The sequence below is a fragment of the Physeter macrocephalus genome, chromosome 19 (assembly GCF_002837175.3).
Source record: "Physeter macrocephalus isolate SW-GA chromosome 19, ASM283717v5, whole genome shotgun sequence".
Taxonomy (NCBI): Eukaryota; Metazoa; Chordata; class Mammalia; order Artiodactyla; family Physeteridae; genus Physeter; species Physeter macrocephalus.
The window spans coordinates 30368240-30390508 of record NC_041232.1 but is presented as its reverse complement, the minus strand read 5'-3'; the positions used below and the strand labels follow the sequence as shown (position 1 = coordinate 30390508).

At 46.6% G+C, this 22269-nt stretch overlaps 1 protein-coding gene across 1 annotated transcript; it reads right to left on the bottom strand.

Moving 5' to 3' along the window:
• Window positions 1–9368: 9368 nt before the first annotated feature.
• Window positions 9369–15349, bottom strand: TMEM200C (transmembrane protein 200C). Its single transcript, XM_024120536.3, has 2 exons — window positions 15059–15349; window positions 9369–12209 (listed from the first exon to the last, which is right to left on the bottom strand). The coding sequence occupies exon 2, from the start codon at window positions 12110–12112 to the stop codon at window positions 10274–10276; it is 1839 nt and encodes a 612-aa protein (XP_023976304.1). The 5' UTR covers window positions 12113–12209; window positions 15059–15349; the 3' UTR covers window positions 9369–10273.
• Window positions 15350–22269: the final 6920 nt, after the last annotated feature.

Sequence of the window (22269 nt, the reverse complement as noted above, 5' to 3'; positions counted from 1 at the left end):
AGCTCTCTGAGTCACTTAGGGATAAAAGCATGAGAAAGTGATTTTACAGGAAGCAGTCTGAAAATGGGGTGTTGATAAATTTTAAAGACTGTCTCTTCTGTTGAAAATGGTTTTGGAATTGCTCACCAGGACAATTCTAGCACAAAATGGTTCAGGGAAGATTTCACAAGGATCAGTGTAGGTGTTCAATAAGGATAAAGCAGGATAGATTGTTTTTAACCTAAATCAAATGATTCATCCTTTGACAGTGGTAAAATTCCCATCGTGTTTATGCCACTTAGACCCAGCCTTGAACCCTTTATTGCATTCTATGGAAAACCAGAATTGAAGTGAAAATTAATGATGCTATTTAAATGAACTACCCTAGGCATAAAATAGCATGATAAGATAAAATTTGCATTGCTATTGCTGTGTTTTGCTTAGCATTATATTCTACCTTGAAATTCGAGAAGTTCTTAGACTGGTTCTAGGAAGACTAAACCAGAGAAAAGCAAGTTCACATCAAGTGTGTGAACTCCACCAATGACTGTTTAAGGTGTGACACTTTGAGTTCTTCAAACACTCTCCCTAGCAAATCTGCCCTTGAAAATGCTCCCAGCTGGCATTGGAACAAACATAAGCTCTTTCAAAATTATTTTGACCATCTCTGAATTTCCTAATTAGAGTCTAAGAAAAAAAAAAATCCTGTCTGTTTAAAAGGAGCAACTTAGTTGCATAATGAATTATTCCTATTTTATTTTATTTTAATTTAATTATGCAAATTTGGTATGAAATCAATTCTAGTGCCTGTAAAATTGACATTTGTTTGTTTTGTTTTACTTTCAGGGCTTCTGTCTAGTTTCATTAAGCCCACTTGGCAAGGCCCAGAGCTTCTAAAACATTCAGGCCTTCACTTATGCTCATAATATTGACTATAAAGTGCATAATGAAAATACAGGCTATTTGCTAGGAAAATCAAAATATAATATCCAACGTGGCCATGAAGTCTTACATATCTACTTTGCTACTATAAACATGAGCACCTTTTCTCCTAAGCCTGGGCTATGACAGTATTCTATGATGTAGAAATTAAGTTTTGGTATTTGGTGATTTTCTTAAGGTTGTAGTCTGTGTCATAAGAACTATTATCTGCCTGAAGCTAGGTTTTCCTACTACGCTGCTTTTGTTCATAGACCTCAATAACACAGTAAGTTGCAGAAGTGACCTTCCTCCATGTTACACTGGGACCACTGGTGCACACGTGAATACCTCTGAGATCTCCATTCCTCTGTCACTTCTGCAACTCAAAGTCCTAGGAATCTTCCCACTTGGTATTTTTATCATCAGTCCTAGTGTTCATTTCAACAGACTGATTCCCAAATCTATTGATACAATTCCAGGCCAAGATCCAGACATCAATCTCAGGCACTCATATCAGTTTCAGGACATTATTAAAAATGCCCCGGATTTTAAGAGGTCCTCTGGCTTATCTTCTCAACCATCTTCCCTTCTTCTGCCTTGAAGACTGATTGCATGGAATACTTATAAGTCAAAAGATACGATGGTGGATTATTTATTCTGAGACCCTGTTTAATATTTTATCACTGTCTTCCTTCCATGAATTAAGTGTGCTAAACAATACTGGGCAAGAGAGAAAGCATTTAAGTACAGATCTGTATTGCTGTTGAAGTTGTTCTTCCTAACGTGGGCAAATGAAATCAAAGTTGAATAAAACAGGACTGCGACACTTCTAGGACCTCATCACTTTCGGGGGATAGAAAAGGCTTTGCATTCAAGCACCAGCTCCAGGGTTTAGAATCCAAAACAGCCTTTTAGAATTGGAACTTACAGTTGCTTTCCAAATGACTGTGGGAGCGTGGCTAAATAATTATACCTCTCAACCATTGTGTAAACCAGTTTAATTAACATTTATCAGGCATGTCACAGTTATACAATCACCAAATAATTTTCTAAAATTATGCTGCATTAGAAATCGCCACACATCAACTTGGATTATTTTTACTCATGGCGCTAATCATGCCTGAAAGAAGTTTCTCCTTTTCATACCATTTTATTTACTTATTTTTTTTTTTTACTATTATTTGGTACTTCCGTTGAAGATGATTCATCCTTACAGACTAGCCAGATGCTCTGTTCACTTTATTTGTGTTATGTTTAATTGCCATCGACTTAATCAAAGATGGCAGTTTTTTTCAAGCAGTTATAGCATTATTAAATTTCTTTGTCGTTCGCTTTATAAATAAAAGAAATCTTGGAAAGCATACATCCCTAAATCTCGACTTAGAATATATCATAAAAATAAAAGAAAGTTTTTAGGGTCCAGCGTCCGTGGGATTAAGAAAGGAGGACATTGCAAACATGCATTTTAATTGTTTTGGTAGCACATGTTTCAAGAAGATATCATTCAATTTACTCTCTGAGAAGATATAAAAAACTGGGCACAAATAATTACTATATTATTAGTAAAGTACTCAGATTACTCTTTGGGCTCCTTTAAGCCTAGTACAATTATTATTATTATATAAATTATTATTATTACTGTTATTATAAATGCTTTCATTTTTTTTCTAAAATAGTAATCCCAAGCAAGACTAATAAATCAAGAAATGTTCCGAGGCATAAAGCTGGAATGAAATTAGGAATACAAATGGAAGAAATTGTACAACCAAGTGTGCAAGCACCGAAGTAATATTTTGTGCTCTAAACACATTGAGATGTGTGCTTATATAGCAGAAGGATTAGCATTTAGGTCACCAAATTAGTCTTTTGAATTTTCTTGCTCTATCAAGAATTCTGTTTTCTTCCTGACATCTTTTACCATGCCAAATTAACTGTAGCACTTTAGCTACCAGTATTTCCACATTTTAAATCTCTTACCGATAAATATATCTCTATGAAAGATTTATTTGGTGGCTTGGATAACGACACTGCAGTTGATAACATATCTGTTGAACTTGATCTGTAATAGAAAGTGCTTTTGCAAAATTCTCACTTTGATGGATTAGAAAAAAGAATGAACACACTTTATATTTTTGCCTTGACTGTTTACGCACTAAAAAGATTTTGAAGAAATCAGAATGTGCGAAATTCAAAGGGAGAGAGTAATACTTTTTTTTTTTTTTTTTTACTTTATTAGAATATTTGTAATGAAAAAAGTAGATTTTTCCTCTGTCTTTTAGTTTGCAGCTTTATGTGTCACTGAAGTATTAGGCTGCATTTATACAGTGCCAAACCATTATTCTGGCTGAATCTGGTTTCAGTGACTATCCCCAAATGACTGGCTACTTAGAAATTTAAAAGCATAGCCTCTGTGCTAGTCCATAAAGAATACTCAGACTTATCTCGTTCTTATTTGCATCCGGGACAACTAGGCCTTAGATAATCCTTCCTTTTGCTGTAAACATTGATGTGAAAAAAAATAGGAATGGGATGCTTTATTAATAAATTATTTTTGCTCTGATATAAATGATGTTGCAAATTAATGTACAAATGCATTCATTTATCACGTCTAGATTCTGGAAAAATGCCCTGCAGCCTTGATAAAATAGCCCCGAGTGTTCATGCTGTTCCCAATTCTCACAGCATGTGCATCAACACGACATTATCCACCATGCCGGAAGCACACGCACAGCACTGCCACGCGGCTGATTCCCCACGCGGTCTTATCCCCTTTATACCGCACCGAGAGAAATGATTTCCAGGACTTGAACATTTAAACTAAATGGTTATTTTAAAGCAATATATGATTCAGCAAAAGTAATTCTTGCTCATAAAGACAGCTTAGGTCTAATGAGAATATGGTGAGTTCCCATGTAGTGATACTTCTCGACTAAAAAGTCCTGCCTGTCAAGGTCAGTTATAAATGGGGCATAATTAAATGTCTAATAAATATCTAATGGTAGAGAATATATATTTTAAGTACTTTAATGCCCAAATTACTTTAATCTTGATTCCCAAAATGCTTCTACTAGTTATAAAAGGAGATACTTATCTATCTATCTGTCCATAGATAGTTTTGTTGTTTTTCTTTTTTTTTTTTTTGAAACAGACACCTCGCTCTGTCTGCAATTGTGGGGAGTCCTGAAAAAAGACACATTGTGTTACGACAGTATAGCTTGTTAACTTGTGTTTTCCCTCCATGCAGTTGCTCACGCTGGTCCCACTTCTTGCACCCAGCTGACATTTTCTTTATTTCTCCAGATTCAGCTGTAGGGTCCACATGATAACTCTCATAATTCTTACATGGTACTGAAATGATTGGTTACGTGCCTGTATCAACAGTACTACTGCAAACCCCGTGGTCTGGGACTGTGTCTGTGTCATGGCTTCACTCCTCCCACCTAGCACCATGGTGCCTGCCTGCGCTACCTCCTGACCCTCGATCCGAAAATGAATTAGGTATTTTACCCAAACAGCAGCTTCAGCTAAAGCTGTTTATTCCTTCGGGTGAAATTATTTTCTTTTAAGTTATAAGCTATATAAAATGGAGTAAGGCAATTACCACATAAAACAAAGGAATGGCCAAACTCCTGCACTGAGACAAAGTAGTTTTTTGCCCTGTCTTGCTTTGATGGACCTAATACACCAGTTCTAATAACTTGTGTACTTTCTCCCTTTGAAAGTATAGACATAGTTTAAAGATAGTTGAGTTTCTCAACATGAAAGCAATTTGTAAGTGTGCAGATAAGTTTCTCTTCTTCATTATTAAACATTATTAGACATTTGGCAATCCCTAGTATCAAGCAGATTAGTGTCAATAATACAATGTTACGTTGAATTTCTTAATATTGGAAAATATACTCCACCATACATTTGCTGAAATAATGTTTTCTAAGGAATAAAAGTTACCGTAATGTTTCATTGTGAAATGCTCCTTGGCGTACAGATAATCTGCAAACAAGAGTAACCAAGTGCTCATGTGTGAAACAAAAAGTTTTCCTAGTCTAACTTTATGTTTTTTGTCTTTTTTTTTGCAGGATGCCGGCTCTTCCACATCTGGATCTGCCCCCTTGTTTCCTCTCTTGTGATTGACAGTCAGCCTTCTCGCCCTTAGCAGGCCTGAGTCACAGTGTGGGATCAGGAGCACAGGTAAGCAGCACAGGTGCTGAGTCAGGCACAAGCTTTATGATACTCTAGGTGGATCTGCTTAACTTTTTTTAGTCTTTTCACGGCAATATTACAAGCAGAAAAAAACCTGTTATTTTAGTAATGGTTCAGCCAAACATCCTGTTTGCCATACAGGGCCAATTTAAACTTGAATAAATATATTTGAGATGCTAGAAACCTGAAAGGACCCTGGCTCAGGGGTGCAGCCTAAATTCCCAGGATGGGGCCATTTATAACTCCTGCTGTGGTTCATGCCTAGAGGGACCCACCACCTGCCCAGGGCTTTTCTGCCATCAGAGAGAAATAGCACACACAAAAGAAGTTGCTCTCCAGGTCTTTGGAGGTGGCAGGTAGCTGTTAGACTAAAGTTGTTAGTGCAGATGGACTCCCCAATTTGTGGTGACTTAAATCACATATAATGTTCATGTCCACTTAAAGAAAGTCATTCCTTTTGAAGAAAAGACCTAAAAGATGATTTCCCTAGAGAGAGAGACAGGAAAAAGAAACGCCTCAGAATCCTTTTCAGAGTCTGTCATTCAAAAAGTGAATTTTGAATTTACTTATTTATTTTGGATTTTTAGTCCAAAATCATTAAGTAAACAAACAAACAGTCTGGGTCTATAGAAAACAAATTCCACAAAGATCAGTCCTGTTCTTCATGTGACTATACAATGTGTGTGTGTATATATATATATACACACATATATATAATACCTTGGCAAAAATAGTGTTCTGATCAAAATACAAATTCATATACTTTGTTCTAATTTAATATTCTTGGCAGGGTTTTTTTTTTTTTTTTTCCAGTTCTCTAACTCAAAAAAAAATTTCAAAACTGCAGAAAAACTAGCATAGAAAGAACGTTTGTTGAGACAATTTTTAAAATCCAAACACATGTGCGCCTCACTTTAAGTCTTCATCCAGGCTCTCTCCCAGCCGGCTCCCCTCACAGAAGGGGGTTGGGACCGCGGGGGGCGGGGAGAGGGGGGATAGCCTGGGCTTTCTGATGTGACCGGCCTCCGTAATCATGTCAGAAACAGCCGCGCTATCTGGCTTGCGTGTTCACTGCTTGCTCTACAACATTATGGCGCCAGGACCATGAAGAGCACACATCCAGCGCTCGTCCATTCCAGGCTCTACTGGGGGCGCTGCAGAGGCCTCAGTCCTCGCTTTTTAAGTTCTCCTCTTTCTCATATGCCTGAATTATAGAGACTTTTCAGTACAGTAGGTTATTGGTTGTCCCTCACAGCTGAGCAGTAAATTTAGCCTACTAACTGTTTTTCTCTATTTTGCCTTTAATAATAGTACTTAACATTTACTGAAGGTTTATTTGTGCCAGGAGTTGTTCTGAGCTCTTTATTAGTTGATGTACTTTAATTAAATAATTAATTCTGTGAGTTAGATGCTCTTTATTACCTCCATTTAACCCCGGTCCAGTGTTCTAATCGCCACCCCCCAAGTCAGGCTTCCAGCCACCATGCTGTGTTGCCTTACTCTTTAGATTTCAAACCTAACATCATTCTGTTAATAAATAGGGAGGCCATATGAAATTAATGTGTTTAGCAGTTGATTCTATTTTAACTGAAACTTGAAAAGCTTTTAAAAACACTTTCTACGTGCCAGTGTCGTTGGAAGCACCCTACACGGGTGTGAATTCATTTGATCTTTGCGCCAGTCCTATAAGGGTAGGTACCATTATTAATCCCGTTGTATGAGGAGGGAAATGGAGACACAGAGACATCGAGTAGCGTGCCCGTGGTCACCCAGCTAGTATGATAGAAATTCAGGCTGTGGAGGCAATGCATACGCCAATTGTTGCAATTATTTTAACGTTCTAGTCTGGCCACTGCTGTTTGCCTTCGAACAATTCTTTCATCTTTCTAATTCTTAGCAACCTCATTTATGAAGGAGGGGGGCTGATTCTGTGATCTTTTAAGATCTGCTCAACAAACCCTGCAAAGTCGCACTGAAAAAAGCCTTGTTTATGCCAGTCTGAAGACTTAAGTGCAAACTCCAGCTTTTAAATGGCTGTGCATTCTGATTCCTCCGGATATCTCCAAGAATGGTTTCTGGAAAGGGATCAAGCAGGATGCTAAAAATGTAGAAAATATTTCGATGGTCTCCAGAAATGCCAGCTTCGGCTCAGCCTCTGCCAGTGCGCACAGATAATCCTCAACACTCTGTGTAAATCCTGGCTCCACCATCCGCCAGCTGTGTAAGCTGGGTGAGGACTCCATCATTCTGACCTCGGTGTCTTTCTCTGTAAAGTGGGGATAATAATCATCCTACCTCGATAGAGCTGAGTGAGGATTGAGTGAGGAGTCACCGAGATCATATGTCCAGAGTGGGCGGAAGAGAACTTGGCCCACAGAAAGTAGTAAGTAAATATTTGACATTATTACTGCAGAAGATCTGTGCTCCTATGAAAGGGAAGGATTGAGAATCACTATGGTCATAACTGCAGAGGATTCCTTTCTGAGGTCTGATGGCAGCCCAGCTCCTCCCAAGATTTGGAAAATTGGGCTCATTCTTTATCTCCAGGTTAAAAAAAAAATCCAGTTAAATTGCTTAATGGTTAAGACAGATGTGACTTGATACTGAGCTAAATTAGTTTGCTGAAGTTACTTAATTTCAGAGGGCCTGTGTCCAGATCAATATGAGCTAGAAGTTTTTATTTAATCTGATTAATATAACAAGGCAATCAGCTTTCTTAAGCCTAGTCAATTGGTTGGACTGAATTTTCTACAGTTTGTAAGATATAAATATTCTGCCTGCCCCTTAGTTAAACTAAGAGGCAGTGGCTTTATTATTTGCTAAACGTTTTATAGTATATTTTCCGAGGACTAGAACCTATTTTCCCTTTTAGACAACTCATCAAACTCTCTCTGTATATAAATTACCCAGTATGCAAGGTAATGGAGAAGAAAAACTAGGAAATTTTGAAATACTTTTGTAAGTGTGATAAAACAATTGAGACTTGAAATTTAACACTACCTGGAGGTATGATTATACTCGCTTGTCACCCTTCTTAGAGGAAACTCACTTTTGCTCTATGGAAGAGCCAAATAAATTAATCCACAGCTTTAAAGTGTGTTATTAGCTTAATGCAAATTCAATCTGGGAAGAAATTAGGTCCTTCAAAAATTGATCACAGAATGTGACACTAAATGGTAGTTTATGAAGTAGTATATTCACCTGGCAAAGTTGTATGTACAGATATGATACGATTATATCCGGGACAAAACAAATACCCTGAATTTAAGTAAAGCTTTCAGACCTGAAGGCAATCAGAGAGATTATATCTTCCACCAGGGGCCCAGAGGGATTAAGTGATTTGCCTAAGGTTACACAGATAGTAAGTGGATAGTCCAGATTTGAGCCCGGGATTTCTTGAGCTCAAGGGGAGGGAAGGCCCATTCTTCTCCAGCATACATTCAGACACTGTTATAATGGTAACAATTCCAATAACCACCGTCTTTTGAGTACTCTCTGAGCCAAGCACTCGACATGGCTTTGTCCAGAGGACCCCTTGTCCCACCCCTCACAGCTCTATGAGGTTTGTCTAGTAATTTTCCTTTTATAGATGGCATCACTGAGACTCAGCATTTGTGACTTGTTCAAGGCTACACAGCTAGCAAATGCCAAAAGCTGGGGTCCAGCCTCACTCATGCACCTGCACTCTTTCCGCTGGACCCCCTGTTTCACTCATGGGAGCCGATATGACCATACCTTTGACAAGGTTTTCCTTGAAAATCAGTATTTTAACTTCCTGCAATGATAGCCTGAGCTGTGCGTAACTGTAGAACTTGTAACCGAGTAGGTGAAAAAAAGCCATACCGTTCCTAAGATGCTCAGCTCACACTCCACGGAAGAGGGCATCAGAACAGTACATTAATTACTGTTTGTCTACTGGTCTTGAAAATTAACTAATTGACTTTTAATAAAGTCAAGCGTAAACAATCTACCACATTATTAAAACATCACCTGCTAGCCTATGTAGGCCACGGATTCAAGATCATGAACTTAAAAGCAAAAATCAAATGGTCAACTCCAAGAGGATGACAGCAGAACATTAAGCCTGATGCTCTGTAAATTAATACTTAGAGGTAAACTAGAAGTACTGTAGAAAATTACTGTTTATTTAATGTTTCATTCTATTTGAAAGACACACTCCCAAATGTTCAATTCTACCCTATATTTAAAAGTTAAAAATATGATGGAAATTGATTGAGTGAAGACGGTGCTGAGCACTTTGCGGGAAGAGAGCTAGAATCGCAGTAGCAGTATCATCGCAAAATATCTTAGATTTACCAGCTGAACTGCCTAATGTTTTATGTGTGTTAGAAGTATTAGTTCCAAGGCAAAATGAGGGAGTATTATGTTTGTTTGGAAACTTGTTTTATTAAAAAAGATTTTTTCATGTTAATGCTATTTTCAGTACAGGTGTGATAGTACTCCATAAAGTATCGTGTACTTGATATAGTAAATTTAGGAATGTAACAGTCCATCTAGGTGCTGGCCCCCTCTGGTCTCCATTAGACACCCTAGTAGCAAAATGTAAATTCCCTTTTCAAAAATAGAGAGGCCTTTGGGCAACTGGATGAGCAGAGTAGGGGTGGGGCGAGGAAAGTGCTCTTTCCCGACAAACTCATGCTTTTGGCTTTGACTTCATTTAGTAATATCAGTTCTCAGAGAACCGAGATAGACCCTTCTATGCTCCGCAAAAGCATAGGAGGCAAAAAGCTTGTCATTCACAAGCAGCTGTGGACAAAACCAGCGGCAGAGTACAGGTTAGGGAAATTAGGGATCCAAAACAAAAAGTTGGAGTAAAGTGCACAGTTACTGTCAAAAATATATTATTTTGATCCTAAGAAAACTAAGAGAATTTTATCCATGAACTAGATTGCTGGCCTTTTAATACATTTGGTTTTCATAGAACATACAATCACCATCGGACATATAAGACTAGTTTGCTTTTTTTAAAAAAAATTGCTTGGAGTTATCTACAGGAATCTCGTGAACGCAATTCAAGGCTAACATTCTGCAGCTCTTTGGGTAGTGGACGATTTCCTCGGATAAATCGCCAAGGACAGAGGGAACTGTTAAGCTCACTGCTTCAAGCGGGCGTTTCTCCTATTTTCTCACTCTTTTCTCGCCTCCTCTTTCCCTAAATGCCAGTAGTTTCCAGTTCTCCGTCCTCGACCCCTGGGGAGTGAGATCGGGAAATCATGAAGAGTTTCTCGTTTGTAAACTGCCTTTGCACCCGCTGGTGGGGCTCGCCCGCAGGGGGCTCCTGGCCGGGATCCTCCGGGGGGCTCTGCTCCGCCCCCGGGGAGGTGGCGGCCTCACCATCTGGGCTTTCACCAGCCACCGGGTCCACCACCGACTCCAGGGAGGTGCCGGCCTCCCGCAGGGGGGTGTAGCCCTTAATGCTGCAGGACCGGTCATCCGACTGGGAGCTCGGCGAGTCCGGCCCGGCGAGGGGCGAGCGCTCCCGCCGCAGCGGGGGCTCGGGGGAGGCAGCTGGGGCCGGGACGCTCGAGTCCTGGTCCGCGCTGCGCTGGGCGGGCGGGGGCTCGGGGGACGAGGGCGCCCGGTAGTCCGGGAGCCCGCTGGTGCTGCGGCGTCGCAGGGCCGCGTACCTGCCGGTCCTGGGCAGGCGGCCACCCTGCCCCCTGGCGGTGCGCGCGGCCGCCGCGCCCGCCGGCTCCTCAGGCTCGCGGGGCGCCCAGCGCGCGCCGCCCCGGGCGCCGCGGAGGTCGGTCAAGCTCAGGTCGAGCTCGCCCCGCGGGATCTCCCGGGAGCCGCGCTCCCCGGGCGGCCGCTGCCAGCCGCGGCTCGCGCCCGCTGCGTCCCCGTCGCGGTCCCCCGGCAGGGGCAGCAGCGCGAAGGCGCTCAGCGAGGAGCCCACGAGGGAGCTGGCTGTGCTCTGGCGCCCCCAGCTCTCGGGGGGGCTGCAGGGCGCCGGGCTGCTGCTGCTGCTGGCGACCGCGGTGGCGGCCCGGCGACGGCCGGCCACGCCGGAGCGCTCGCGGTAGATGCTGTACACGGCCTCCGCCAGGCTCTGGGGCTCCCGCTGGCGGCGCGGGGACGAGGCCAGGTCTGGGGGGGACGCGGAGCCCCGGGCCCCGCCCCCGCCCAGCGCCGCGGGGTGGGGCCACGCACCCCTGCCCAGCATCGCAGTCGCCCCGAAGGCGTCCCCGGCGCCGCCGCAGCCTCCGGGCTTCAGCTCCAGGCCCCGCGACTGCACGTAGCTGAGGAAGCCGTTGAGCGGCGCGGCCCCTGGGGGCGCCGAGGCGGGGGCAGAGGACGAGGAGGCGGCGGCGGCGGCAGCAGCCGCGGCGGCCGCCAGGTCTTTGGCGCGGAGGCTGTGCACGTCGATGACGGTGGAGTAGAGGTCCCGCAGGTTGATGATCTTGGTCTTCTTGTCCCGGTTCTCATGGAGCACTGCGTTGGCGCAGATGAAGAGGAAGATGCCGATGCCCATGATGAGGGGCCCAAAGACCTTGAGCTTGTCCGAGTGCAGGTAGCCGGAGAAGATGCGGAAGAAGAAGCCCACGGACGTAGAGGAGGACGAAGAGGGCGCGGGGGACCGTGCTGGAGGCGTGCTCCTGGGCGCGCCCACGGAACTGGCGGTGACCCCCTCCGGAGGCCCCGGGTGCTTCCTGGACCGGTTTCTGCTGCCACTGCTGCTGCTGTTGGTCATGGTGGGGACGCGGTGGCCGCTGCCCGCGGGCGGCAGCAGCTTACCCCCCTCCCTGTTGGTCCCGTTGGCCTTGGGCCAGTAGCCCACCACCGCCAAGGCTATGCCCACCAGAAGCACCAGGATCCCGCAGAGGGCGATGAGCCCGGAGACGGAGCACAGCTTCAGCTTGCCTTTCACCACCACCACGTCGTTCTTGCGCCTCTTCTTGGCTTTCCGCTTGCGCTGGGGGACCTGGCTCGGGGGGCGGAGGGGATCCTGCTTTCTGGCGGAAATCCTCAGCAGGCCGCCGGTGGCGATCATGGCGATCGGGTGCAGTGCGGGGCTAGCCCCTGGGGCGGAGGCCTGTGCTGGGGCGGGGGCGCCAGCTGCCCACTAGCTGCTCCGCCACCTCCTCCCACTGCAAAGCAGAGGAAGACAGTCAGAGGGTGTAGGCTTGGCTGCAGCAACATCCCACGCGCCGCCATGGTCCCGCTCCCAGATCCCACCACGTGCGTGCCCCTCGCCCCAGGGCCACTACCCGCTAACGGGAGTGCCCTAGGTAGAGACCAGGGGCTGCGGGAAACGGATTAGGGAAGAGAAGTGCTGTTGCCATAATTGATCAGGAGACGATCAAACACTTTGAGAGTCCACCTCCTTCTCCCCCCCCCATCCTCCATTCACTCTGTAGGTACTATTCCAGCAGTGCTCATTTCAAACGCTCCTGCCTGACAGCCAACGTCGTTCTGACCATTAGTAAAAGCTATCAATAAATGTGGGGCTCGGCGGTAGTGGGCCAGGGCTTTCCTGGCTTTCTCAAGGGAGCTGCCCTAGAGTTCCAAGTCTCTAACCGAGCGGAGAGATCTGTCAATGTGAGGCCCACGGTCCCGAAAACAGTCACAAAAGTTACTGATTTATAAAGACTGGATGGGAATTAAAAATCATATCCTGGCAGACGGATTATTTACCCGAGATAATTAATAGAGAGTTCATGGCTAGGAGAACAGTAGAGAACTGTCAGTGCTCTGACCATGGATCCCTCCACCAGCTGGTGTCCCACCATCACTGTGCTTACAGCCAGAGGCAGGCTGATCCCTCTACAGCTGCTTCCTCATTTCTCTTTTGCAACATCTGGACAGCTTCTTGGGGTGGAATATTTAGTTTGAGGTAACTGGTTATGTAACTGCGCTCTTCCTTCTGGCTTCCTCTCCTCCCTCAGAGGAGCTCCCTTAAAGGTATCATGTGCTAGATCTCATCAGGGAATTTGAGAAGTCCCCCAGAATCTCCAAGAGAAAGATCTTTTTCTCATATGGGAAAATTCCAATCTAAAACCAAAACGAAACAAAAACTAAAAAACAAACTCTGCCATAATAGCGTTCTGACCCCTTATTACTGTGCCAACAGCACGTTCTAAAGAATCCAGATATTCAAACGAGGAGGCAGTTAACTAGGTACAGCAGTCTACATAATAACGATTTGTAGAATGACATTTCCCCAAGTGAGAGCTGTTTTCATCTTTTTCTCATGAGGTCATTTTTAGGAAAGGAGGGCAGCAACAGTCAATGGACTATCCTATAGGAAGTTTAGTTGTTTATAATAAAGCTTGGGTAGGTAAATGCACAGACGCATCTCTGTGGATATCTGTCAGCTTCTAAAAATTTCAGTCCTGCTGGATCCCCAGAGTAACACGTCTTCTGTTCCATTGGTTGTGTTCCCTTCTATAATAGAGATGTTAAAATTAAGGGCATTGTATGAAATTGAAAGGCTTAGATATCACTCACAAGTCTTTGGGAATTATATCCTTTATAAAATAATGTTTTAGAATAAATTACCCTTTGGAAATGTGGGATTACTTAGGTAGAATTTTGCTTTTAATTGGTGCCTGGGTGAAGAGCTTTGGCCCTTGATTCACCTCCATCATACCAGTTCAGGCAGGATCATTCCTCCACTGGTGGAAAAGCAAATGGTAATCAACTATTTCCAATGTTTGCAAATCAGTATCTCCTTGGAACTTAGTTGGTTTTCAGTAAGGAGGAATGCCAGGTGGGTTAGAGAGGGGTTAAACATGAGGTAGGTTACAGAGGGTTAGTAGAGAGACATCTATGAACCTTTTGAATTTTGTTTTTAAGAAGCTGCACCAGTCAGTACAGATTGAAAAAAAACAAAAACAAAAAACAAAAAACCAACAAACCCCAAACCAGAGTAGCTTACTGTCCATCCCTTCCTCCCACCCCCAAGTGAACACGTTCATTATGTAGTTGTAACACAAAGACGGCTTAGACTCTAGCATCTTTAATGTAATAATCTGAAGATCTGTGATTATTTTAAGAAGGATTGAGGAAGCCAGACATTTTAGAAGCAAACCCAGACTCAGTTGGCAAGGTGGCTCTCCCAGAGGAGAGAAGCGCTAACTAACATTTTGTTGGGCATTGATATGGATGCTGGACGTCTTGGGAGAGGAAGGTCCACACCTGTATTTCACCTCAGCAAGGCCAGCTTTGGCTCTGGGTAGAGTGTAAGGAAGATTGGAATGGGTTTCAACAAATCATTTACAGAAGATCTTTAAAATTAATTTAACAGCTAGTAATTAACTCCCTAGTTTATTATTCCTTCAGCTCTGCTGAAGCCTGAACTCCTTTATTATGTATTAACATCTGACGGGAAATACCGATAAAGGTCAGATAGCAAGGAAAACCCACCTTTGAGTTTTTCTTCATACAGAACGAAGGAAAACAAACTTATCATTCGAGCTTGGCTGCCCTAGCAGTTTACTGCCTGGTGCTGGTCTTTGGGTGGTTAAGGAATGGAGGAGGATGGGGAAGCAAAGGAGGGATGTCTAAAAATACAACCGCTTCCAGGAGAGACATTCAAGTTCTCGGCTCATGATGGATTACGCCCCGCTCGGTGTCTGAGGCTCAGAGCCCACAGGACTGGGAGCGCCCTGCCCTGCCCGGGACTCGACCCCCGGTCCCTCACTGGCAGGGCAGCGAGCCCCTTGCCCTTCTTATTAGGTCTGCTTATTTATGTTGGAGTCACATGAGTGCAGCAGCTGGGAGTCCGCCTCTGGAAAGAAAACAGGCAGGAGCGAAGTGAGGGCAATCCTGAACTCGCTTTTATCTGGGCAGCGCATGCCGTGTAGCCCGCCCAGGAAAATTACTCTCCCGAACACCCGCCCGGGGGACCGGGGCTCGGGCAGGAGGGCTGGGGAGGGGCCGCTCGGGGGCCGGGGACAGACAGGATTGCTCAAAATGGCAGCACTGGATCACTTACCCGGGAAGACTGGGGCAGCTCGCGGCCAGCGAACGGGCGCTCGGGCTACACAAAGGAACCATGGAGAAACTTTTTCAGCCCGAGCCGACGGCGGAGCGCAGGGACAGAGCCTCGAGGCCCTCCATCCGTGCGCGGCTCAGCAGCCCAGCGGGGGCGAGCGCCGGCCCGGGGTGCGCAGCCCCCTACGGTGCCGGGGCGGGAGCCATTTCCAAGAGTTTCCAAGAAGTGTCAGGTCCTCCGCATGCTGCATCCTGCCTGGAGCCTCTCTCCCCGCCGCCGCCGCCCCGGTCCCTCGCCGTGCCCTCCCGCGGCGCTCCCGGCCGGCCCGGCGCCTCTTTGTGTGGCTGCGGCGCGCCGGGCTCCGCCGGGTGGAGTTGAGCCCGCGGCGGCGGCTCGCTCGGCTCGGGGCGGCCGGACCCGCGGCTGTTGCTAAGAGACCGGAGCCATGACACAGGGAAATTGCTGCAGGATGGCAGTCGGTACCCGGCCCGACTCGGCAGCTCAGGGGCGCACCCGCCCCCCGTCCCCCGCCTCCTCCCCGGCTCCCCGCCTCCCCGCCGGCCTCCCCCCGCTCCCACCACTTCCTCTCCCGCGGGCGCGCGTCCCTTCGGAAGAACCGCTTCCCCGAGGACTGGGAGGCGCGAGGGGAGGCGGAGGAGGGGGCCCGGGCCGGGGGCGCGCGCGGGGAGGGCAGGGCGCCGGGCGCCTGGGCCTCGGCCCTCCCGTCCACCGGGGCGCCCCGGGACCGCTGCCTGCCCTGGCTGGGAGCTTTGTTCTTTTTCTCCCAACTAACCTGTCTGAGCAGCGGGCCGGAGGGGGCCCAGAGAAGGGGCCGCCGCTCCGGGAGGGGCTCCCCATCAGCATCCGAGGGGCGCTCTCGGGGGGCACGGGGTAGCGCCCCCGTCTCCCTGCCCGCCTCCCCTCTCCTCTCTCCTCTTTTGTTGCCTGTACTCTCGGACACGACAAAGCCTTTGCTGTTTCCCCCCTCCCACTTGGGAGTTGGCAGTGTGGACGCAGAGCGAACACAGTAAGTTGTCCCCCAGCGAACTCGGGCCCGGCCGAGTGGAGCCGCCCCCGCCGAGCTGCGCGCCCCGCGGGGCTCGTGGCAGCCGCGGTCCGCTGTCCTCGCGCTCCAGCCCAGCCGGGCTTTGTGGCCGGCCTCCCCGGGACCTCGGCCGCTCCCCGGGACGCGGGCAGCTGGGGCCCATCGGAGATGAGAATCGGCTCCGGGGCTCTCGCTGGGCAGCCCCTCCTGCTCCGACCCGCGCGGTCATCAGCAAACATGGAAAGGAAAACTGTCATTCTCCAGGAATCAGGGTTAGAATCCAAAGAGGGGAGGTGGGGGTAGGGAGGCCGTCCAAACTCCCTACGTCATTTTTAAAAAGCGAGAGGGAGAGAGAAATCCTGTTTCCTAGCTCATCCCTGCCCTCTCAACTGTAAAGTAAAAATGACAGGGAAAACAGAATTTCAACGTGGAATTTCCCCGTGGAGAATTGAGAAGAAAGTAAGAAAGTTTTCAATTATCTATTGAAATGGGGCAGCCGAGGTTCAAGAAGAAAGCAACAGAAGAGCAGGTGCTGTCTGAACTTTGGGGTCCAGACAGAAATATCTGGCTGGGGGCGCTGTTGTATATTCTGAGTTTGGCTGTTTAAGGGTCCACGGATCCCACCCAGGAGGGCTTTGCTGCCTCCAGCTCCAGTTACAAGATTGTTCCTCAAGGTGCACAGCATTCTCTTGTGTTTGAAGCTAGAGCTTGCACCTTGCAGAAAGAACAATAAAGACCAAACACGTTACGGGGTTTAAAGAGAGAAATGTGATCATATGGGGATGGAGATGGTGGGGAGACAGGAGGGGGTGGAGGAGAAATGTTTCCTCAGAGGAAAGCTCCTGCACCTGCTTGTTTGGAAGGTGGCCTCTGTCCCCCTTTCCAAGCAAATAATGAAGCTGGATGATGATCAGGGTATTCAGAACCCACCACCTTCTACCTCTCTGTTCCTGCTCAGATTCAGAATGCTAGAAAACAAGCCATAACCAAGGGAAGGTTTTCAATCCCACATTCGAGTGTTTCTTTTTAGAGAAATCACTGCAGAGAAATCACTTGGTCTAATAGTCATTTGAAAAGGTTTTTGGGTTTTTTTGGTTTTTTTTTTTTTTTTTTTTTTTTGCCTCTGAGCATCTAGACTTCTTGAATCCCAGTAATAAACTGGTGTTTTGCACAAAGATTGGATCTAAGATCTCATCTCATTACACAACTAGCTGCCAGGGGCCACGGGTGGCAGCTCCTATCCTCGTGGGCCTCTGTTTGCTGAGCTGCGTAAACGGGAATCATGCTGCAGAACTTCAATACCGTCTGAGGTGGATTAAGCCATTAATAGTTTCAAATTTCTACATAAATTATAGCCCTCATTTGCACAGTTAAAACTCATTTGAGGGATTTGAGGAGAAAAGAAAAGCATCCTTTTCTAGACAGACCGGCCTTGGGACATATTTTTCTTTCGTTGGTGACTGCAATAAAATTTATGGTTTAATATTCAAAGGCTTCCTTCCAAACTAAGTTCTTTGGAACTTTGAACTCTTTCATTTCTCCTGAGTGTTATCACCTTCAGTAATTTTGTTCTCAGCTCAGGGTATCAGAGGAAATCAGATCACATCTGTTTCCAGTGGAGTCCTTTATCACCTCTGTAATAATATATCACCATACATTCCCACGGGTTTCCGAGTTATGTAGTTATTTTGAAAGGAACAATGATGCCCTTGGCCCTTCTGGAGTTACTTCCTTTCTAATTGCACTGGCCGTTCAGTTGGGATGATTTCTGAGATTGTGGGACACTCCCTTTCACCCTGCTGGAAACTGAAAGGCTAAGGCTGCCTAATGGTAACAATTCACCGGTGTCTCAAGAACTCGGGGCTCAGCCCAACATTCAGAACATGTGGTAGCAGGACAGGAATGAAGGCCTTGGGAAAAAAGAAGAGGGAAAAGATGAGCTTAGTTTAGTTGGATTAAACTCTGACCTGAAATCTTTCATCTGCTTTTTCTTAAAAACAACCCTTATGTAATGTATTCCGTTTCATAAGTAATCCACAGTCCATTCACTGACCCTGATCACTTCATCCCCTGGGCTGGCGGCTTGCTTGCCTGTACTCCTAGGGCTGCTCAGGGGAGACGCCATGGTGGCTGGCCTGCCGTAGGCCCGCTCAGGCCCCCCTTGGTCTCCAGGAACATGCGGTGGGAAAGGCTTTGCTTGTGTCAGCCGCTCAGCGATCGCTACCTCTCCCCACGCCCTGATCGCACAGATTGTTCAGGCTGCAGAAACAGAGGTAGTTTAGGGCCGTGTGTTCTGGAACCAGTTTGTATCCTCCACAAACTAACGATGTAATTTAATCAGCTAAGTAAATGATGTAATCTTCTCTGCCTCAGTTTCCTCATCTGTTATGGGGATCCTGACACCCACCTACCTGATAGCATTACTGTGAGGATTAAACAAGGTTCGTTCATGTTCACTAACGCTTAGCGCGTGGTACACACTCATTACGTTTAGCCGTCATCCTCGTTAGCCTGCACATCTTCTCCCAGCTTGTTACCCTCACTCTCCCGTTGTGTTCACATTCGCCAGCATCTACATGGGAGGTCCCTGCACTTAATCACTCTGAAACGGAGTTACAGGATCAGCTGTGGTGATTGCACGACACCTGCCCTTGTGGCCCACGTGGCGTTGGCCCGGTGCCACTCAAGGAGCCCACTCTCCAGGGGAGTGGAAACATTTTCTCCATTGCTACCTCCCTCATTTTGCAGTTACAAGGGCCCTTTCATGTCAGTTTGCTGGAGGACCCAGATTTCAAACTCATGTCAGTCTAGAGGCAAATCAGGAGTTTGCAGAAACGCAACCAAGAGGACAGTCTTCAGACTGGAGGTTGAGGACTTCACAGAAAGGACTCTAAAGCCTTTTTCTGGCATCTCTACAGCAGAAGAAGGAAACCACTATCTCGAGGTTGAACGCGGGACACCAGATGTCTCACTCCTCCTCTCTTCTTGTTCCCTCTTCATACCCCTGCCCATAAAAGACAGTAGGACAAACAAAAACACGACCAAAGAAAACAATAAACCAAGCAATAGATTTAGCAAATAAAATCTCACATGGAACATACGCTCAAAAGCTATGTGTTGTTTAGCTGAAATTCAGATTTCAGCGGGCACAGTCTTTGATCTTTATCCCCACCATTACATACCTTGGTAGCCTCACACTGTTTTCATGGCACATGCAAAGGACAAAAGAGCCTGATAAAACAGAAAACAGGAAATGCAACAGCGGATTAAAGCCCCATTAGATTTCTTTTGGAACAGAAGAGGCAAGAAAGAAAACACCCAGCAGAGCCTGGATGGAGCAATAGAACGTAGAAGCCCAAGGATGGGAAAGCTTTGGTTTCTCACAGTTAGAGGTTACGTGGTTTGTGTTTCTAGCCCTTCCCCACGGACACTGCTGTGCCAGAAGGACTGGCGCTTGCCTCTGCCTTTACTCCCCAGAGCCCCACAGATGACCCTCTGAGAGCAGGAGCTCAGCATCGCTTTCAAGAACTTCTGTTTGGAATCTAAGGGTAAACTCATGCTGTGTCAAGGTCACGATCCAGCCTGTTTCTTGTGTTTCTGAAAGTTGTTAGTGTTCAAGCCCAAATGCTTACACCACAAAGGAAAGGAAATGATGAAACGTCTAAAGAGGCTTCCGTAGAGCACATCGTACGGGGGGCCTTTACCTCCATTCCAGACAAATGGCATGTGGCAAAGACAGCCTTCGCGTTCTGCCTTCAGCACCATTCGTTCTTAATTTTGCAAATCACCAAGCTCAAGAGACCGACCAGTGGTTGTTTTCTCTAATAAGTAGGTTCATTTTTGTACATTCAGTTTCCCCCTATGGCCTGCATTTCCTACCATTTTCCAGGTACACCGTCAAAGCTGGATCGTGTGCTTCATAAGATAATTGAGGTCCAAAGTGAGAAACCAGGGTGTGTTGGCAGGCCTGAAAGCTGATCAAAGCCGAGCTTGTAAAGGGCTCTGCAGACAGGGCTCCATCAATGGAAACAGCCAAGAAGAAACCCACAGCTAAATGTGCCCTATGCTCCCAAAACATCTCCTGAATGTCCACACTGACACTGCTCCCGTTATTTCTTGTAATCCACAAGCACTACAGGTAGAAGACTTGTCCTACTGAGAACTAATAAAAACTCACATGTCCAAGCGCCTTTCAAAATTAATTGTGACGTGAGCTTCTGTGAGTACCCAGCAGGAAAGGAGAAGCACAGACAAGGAACTCATTTTCAAAAGTAAAGAAACATAAGATTCCAAGATTAGTGCTTTCGTGACAGGTCTCTGACTCATCCCACAAGCATTTTCCTAAGTGCCTCTTGTGTGCCCAGCTCTTTGATTCTTGCGTTTATTCACTCAACAAATAACCTACTATGTTATAGTTACCATTCTCGGCACCGGTGGATAGAGTGATGAAGAGTGTAAGCAAAGTGCCTCTCTGGGGTGGGGGGGAGGCAGATAATGAACAAGTAAGTAAACAAGCGAGGAAATTTCAAACCTTGCTGAGTGTTACGAAGAAATTAAAAGAGGGTGCTGTGACTGGTCAGAGGGGACATTGAGAGAGAATAATTTCCATCGGTGTTCAGGAAGGGCCTCGCCAAGGAGTGGGGTTTGCACTGAGAACTGCAGGCTGAAAAGGAGCCGGCCACGTGAGAGTATTCCCGGAGAAAGAAGAGATTAGGGGACATGGCCCTATTAGCGTATAATTTAGTTAGATTCATCAAAAAATAACCAGTGACCAGTGCAAGGCAAGAGGGCAAAACCTCTAAGTGCTAGAGGACTTCAGAAGAAAATGATCATTGGGGAGAAAAAAAACGGTTAAGGAATACCTCGTGGAGATGGATCCCACCCTTGACCTGGGGTAGATTTGGGCCAGTGGAGGGAAGGTGTAGAACTGGGCTTGTGAGCATAGTGACGTGAACGTAACCTTTCTGATGGGTGTAAGGGGCCAAGCATGCCATTGACGGAGATGTTAAGATGCTTAGAACGGGAAGGAACCTTCAGATGCTCTAGTCTCTTCTCCTCGTGTGGTCCGTGGAGCAACGGCATCAGCGCCACCTGGGAGCTCGTTAGAAACGCTGCGTCTCGGGCTCCATCCCAAACCTGCTGAATCAGAATCTGCATTTTAACAAGATGCCCAGATGATTTGTGTGCACATTAGACTCTGAGAACCACTGCTCCAGCCCAATCCTCTCACTTGAGGGATGGGGGGAGATAATTCACCTCTGTTTCAAGTAGTGCAACCGGAAGTACATAACATCTGTGGCCAAATGTGTGTTGCTTTTTTAAAAAATAAATTAATTAATTTATTTTTGGCCGCGTTGGGTCTTTGTTGCTGCGCAGGCTTTCTCTAGTTGCGGCGAATGGGGGCTACTCTTCGTTGTGGTGCGTGGGCTCCTCATTGCGGTGGTTTCTCTTGTTGCGGAGCATGAACTCTAGGTGCGCGGGCTTCAGTAGTTGTGGCTCACGGGCTCTAGGGCACAGGCTCAGTAGTTGTGGCGCACGGGTTTAGTTGCTCCGCGGCACGTGGGATCTTCCCAGACCAGGCAGGGCTCGAACCCGTGTCCCCTGCATTGGCAGGCGGATTCTTCACCACTGCACCACCAGGGAAGGCCCCGATGTGTGTTTCTTACACAGGGCAGCAGCATGTTTTTTAGCTCAAATGGAAGAGGAAATTAAAACTTTGTGGCTTTCGCAGGTGTATGCGTCATTCTAGGAAACGGGTTTGGCGGAGGTGAGGCCTGAATCCAGCTTTCTGAAAGATCAGGTTTACTCTACTCTGGGATTACTCTTTGGATTGAGACCATTTACACTGAAGTAGCTCTGCCCCTTCTAGGTGGGTATGAGATGGGTGGTGAGATGCCTGAGTGTCTTATTGCATGACCCCTCCCTCTCAAGGTGGTTGTTGGGGAAGAAGTGAGGTGGCCAGGAGAAGCGGGTGTGGGGAAGAGGCCCTCTGGGCCCCCATCATCACCGCCACCCCAAGAAGCACCCCTAAGTGAATATGTGGAAGTAAAAACTGAGTACTTGCTACGGAAATACTCCTCCTCCCATCGTATCATTAAGCCTATTCTATATAGAAATTTTGGAGCTGCCGCTGTAGGTGTTGCTTGGGGTGCTGGTGTGGAGGCCT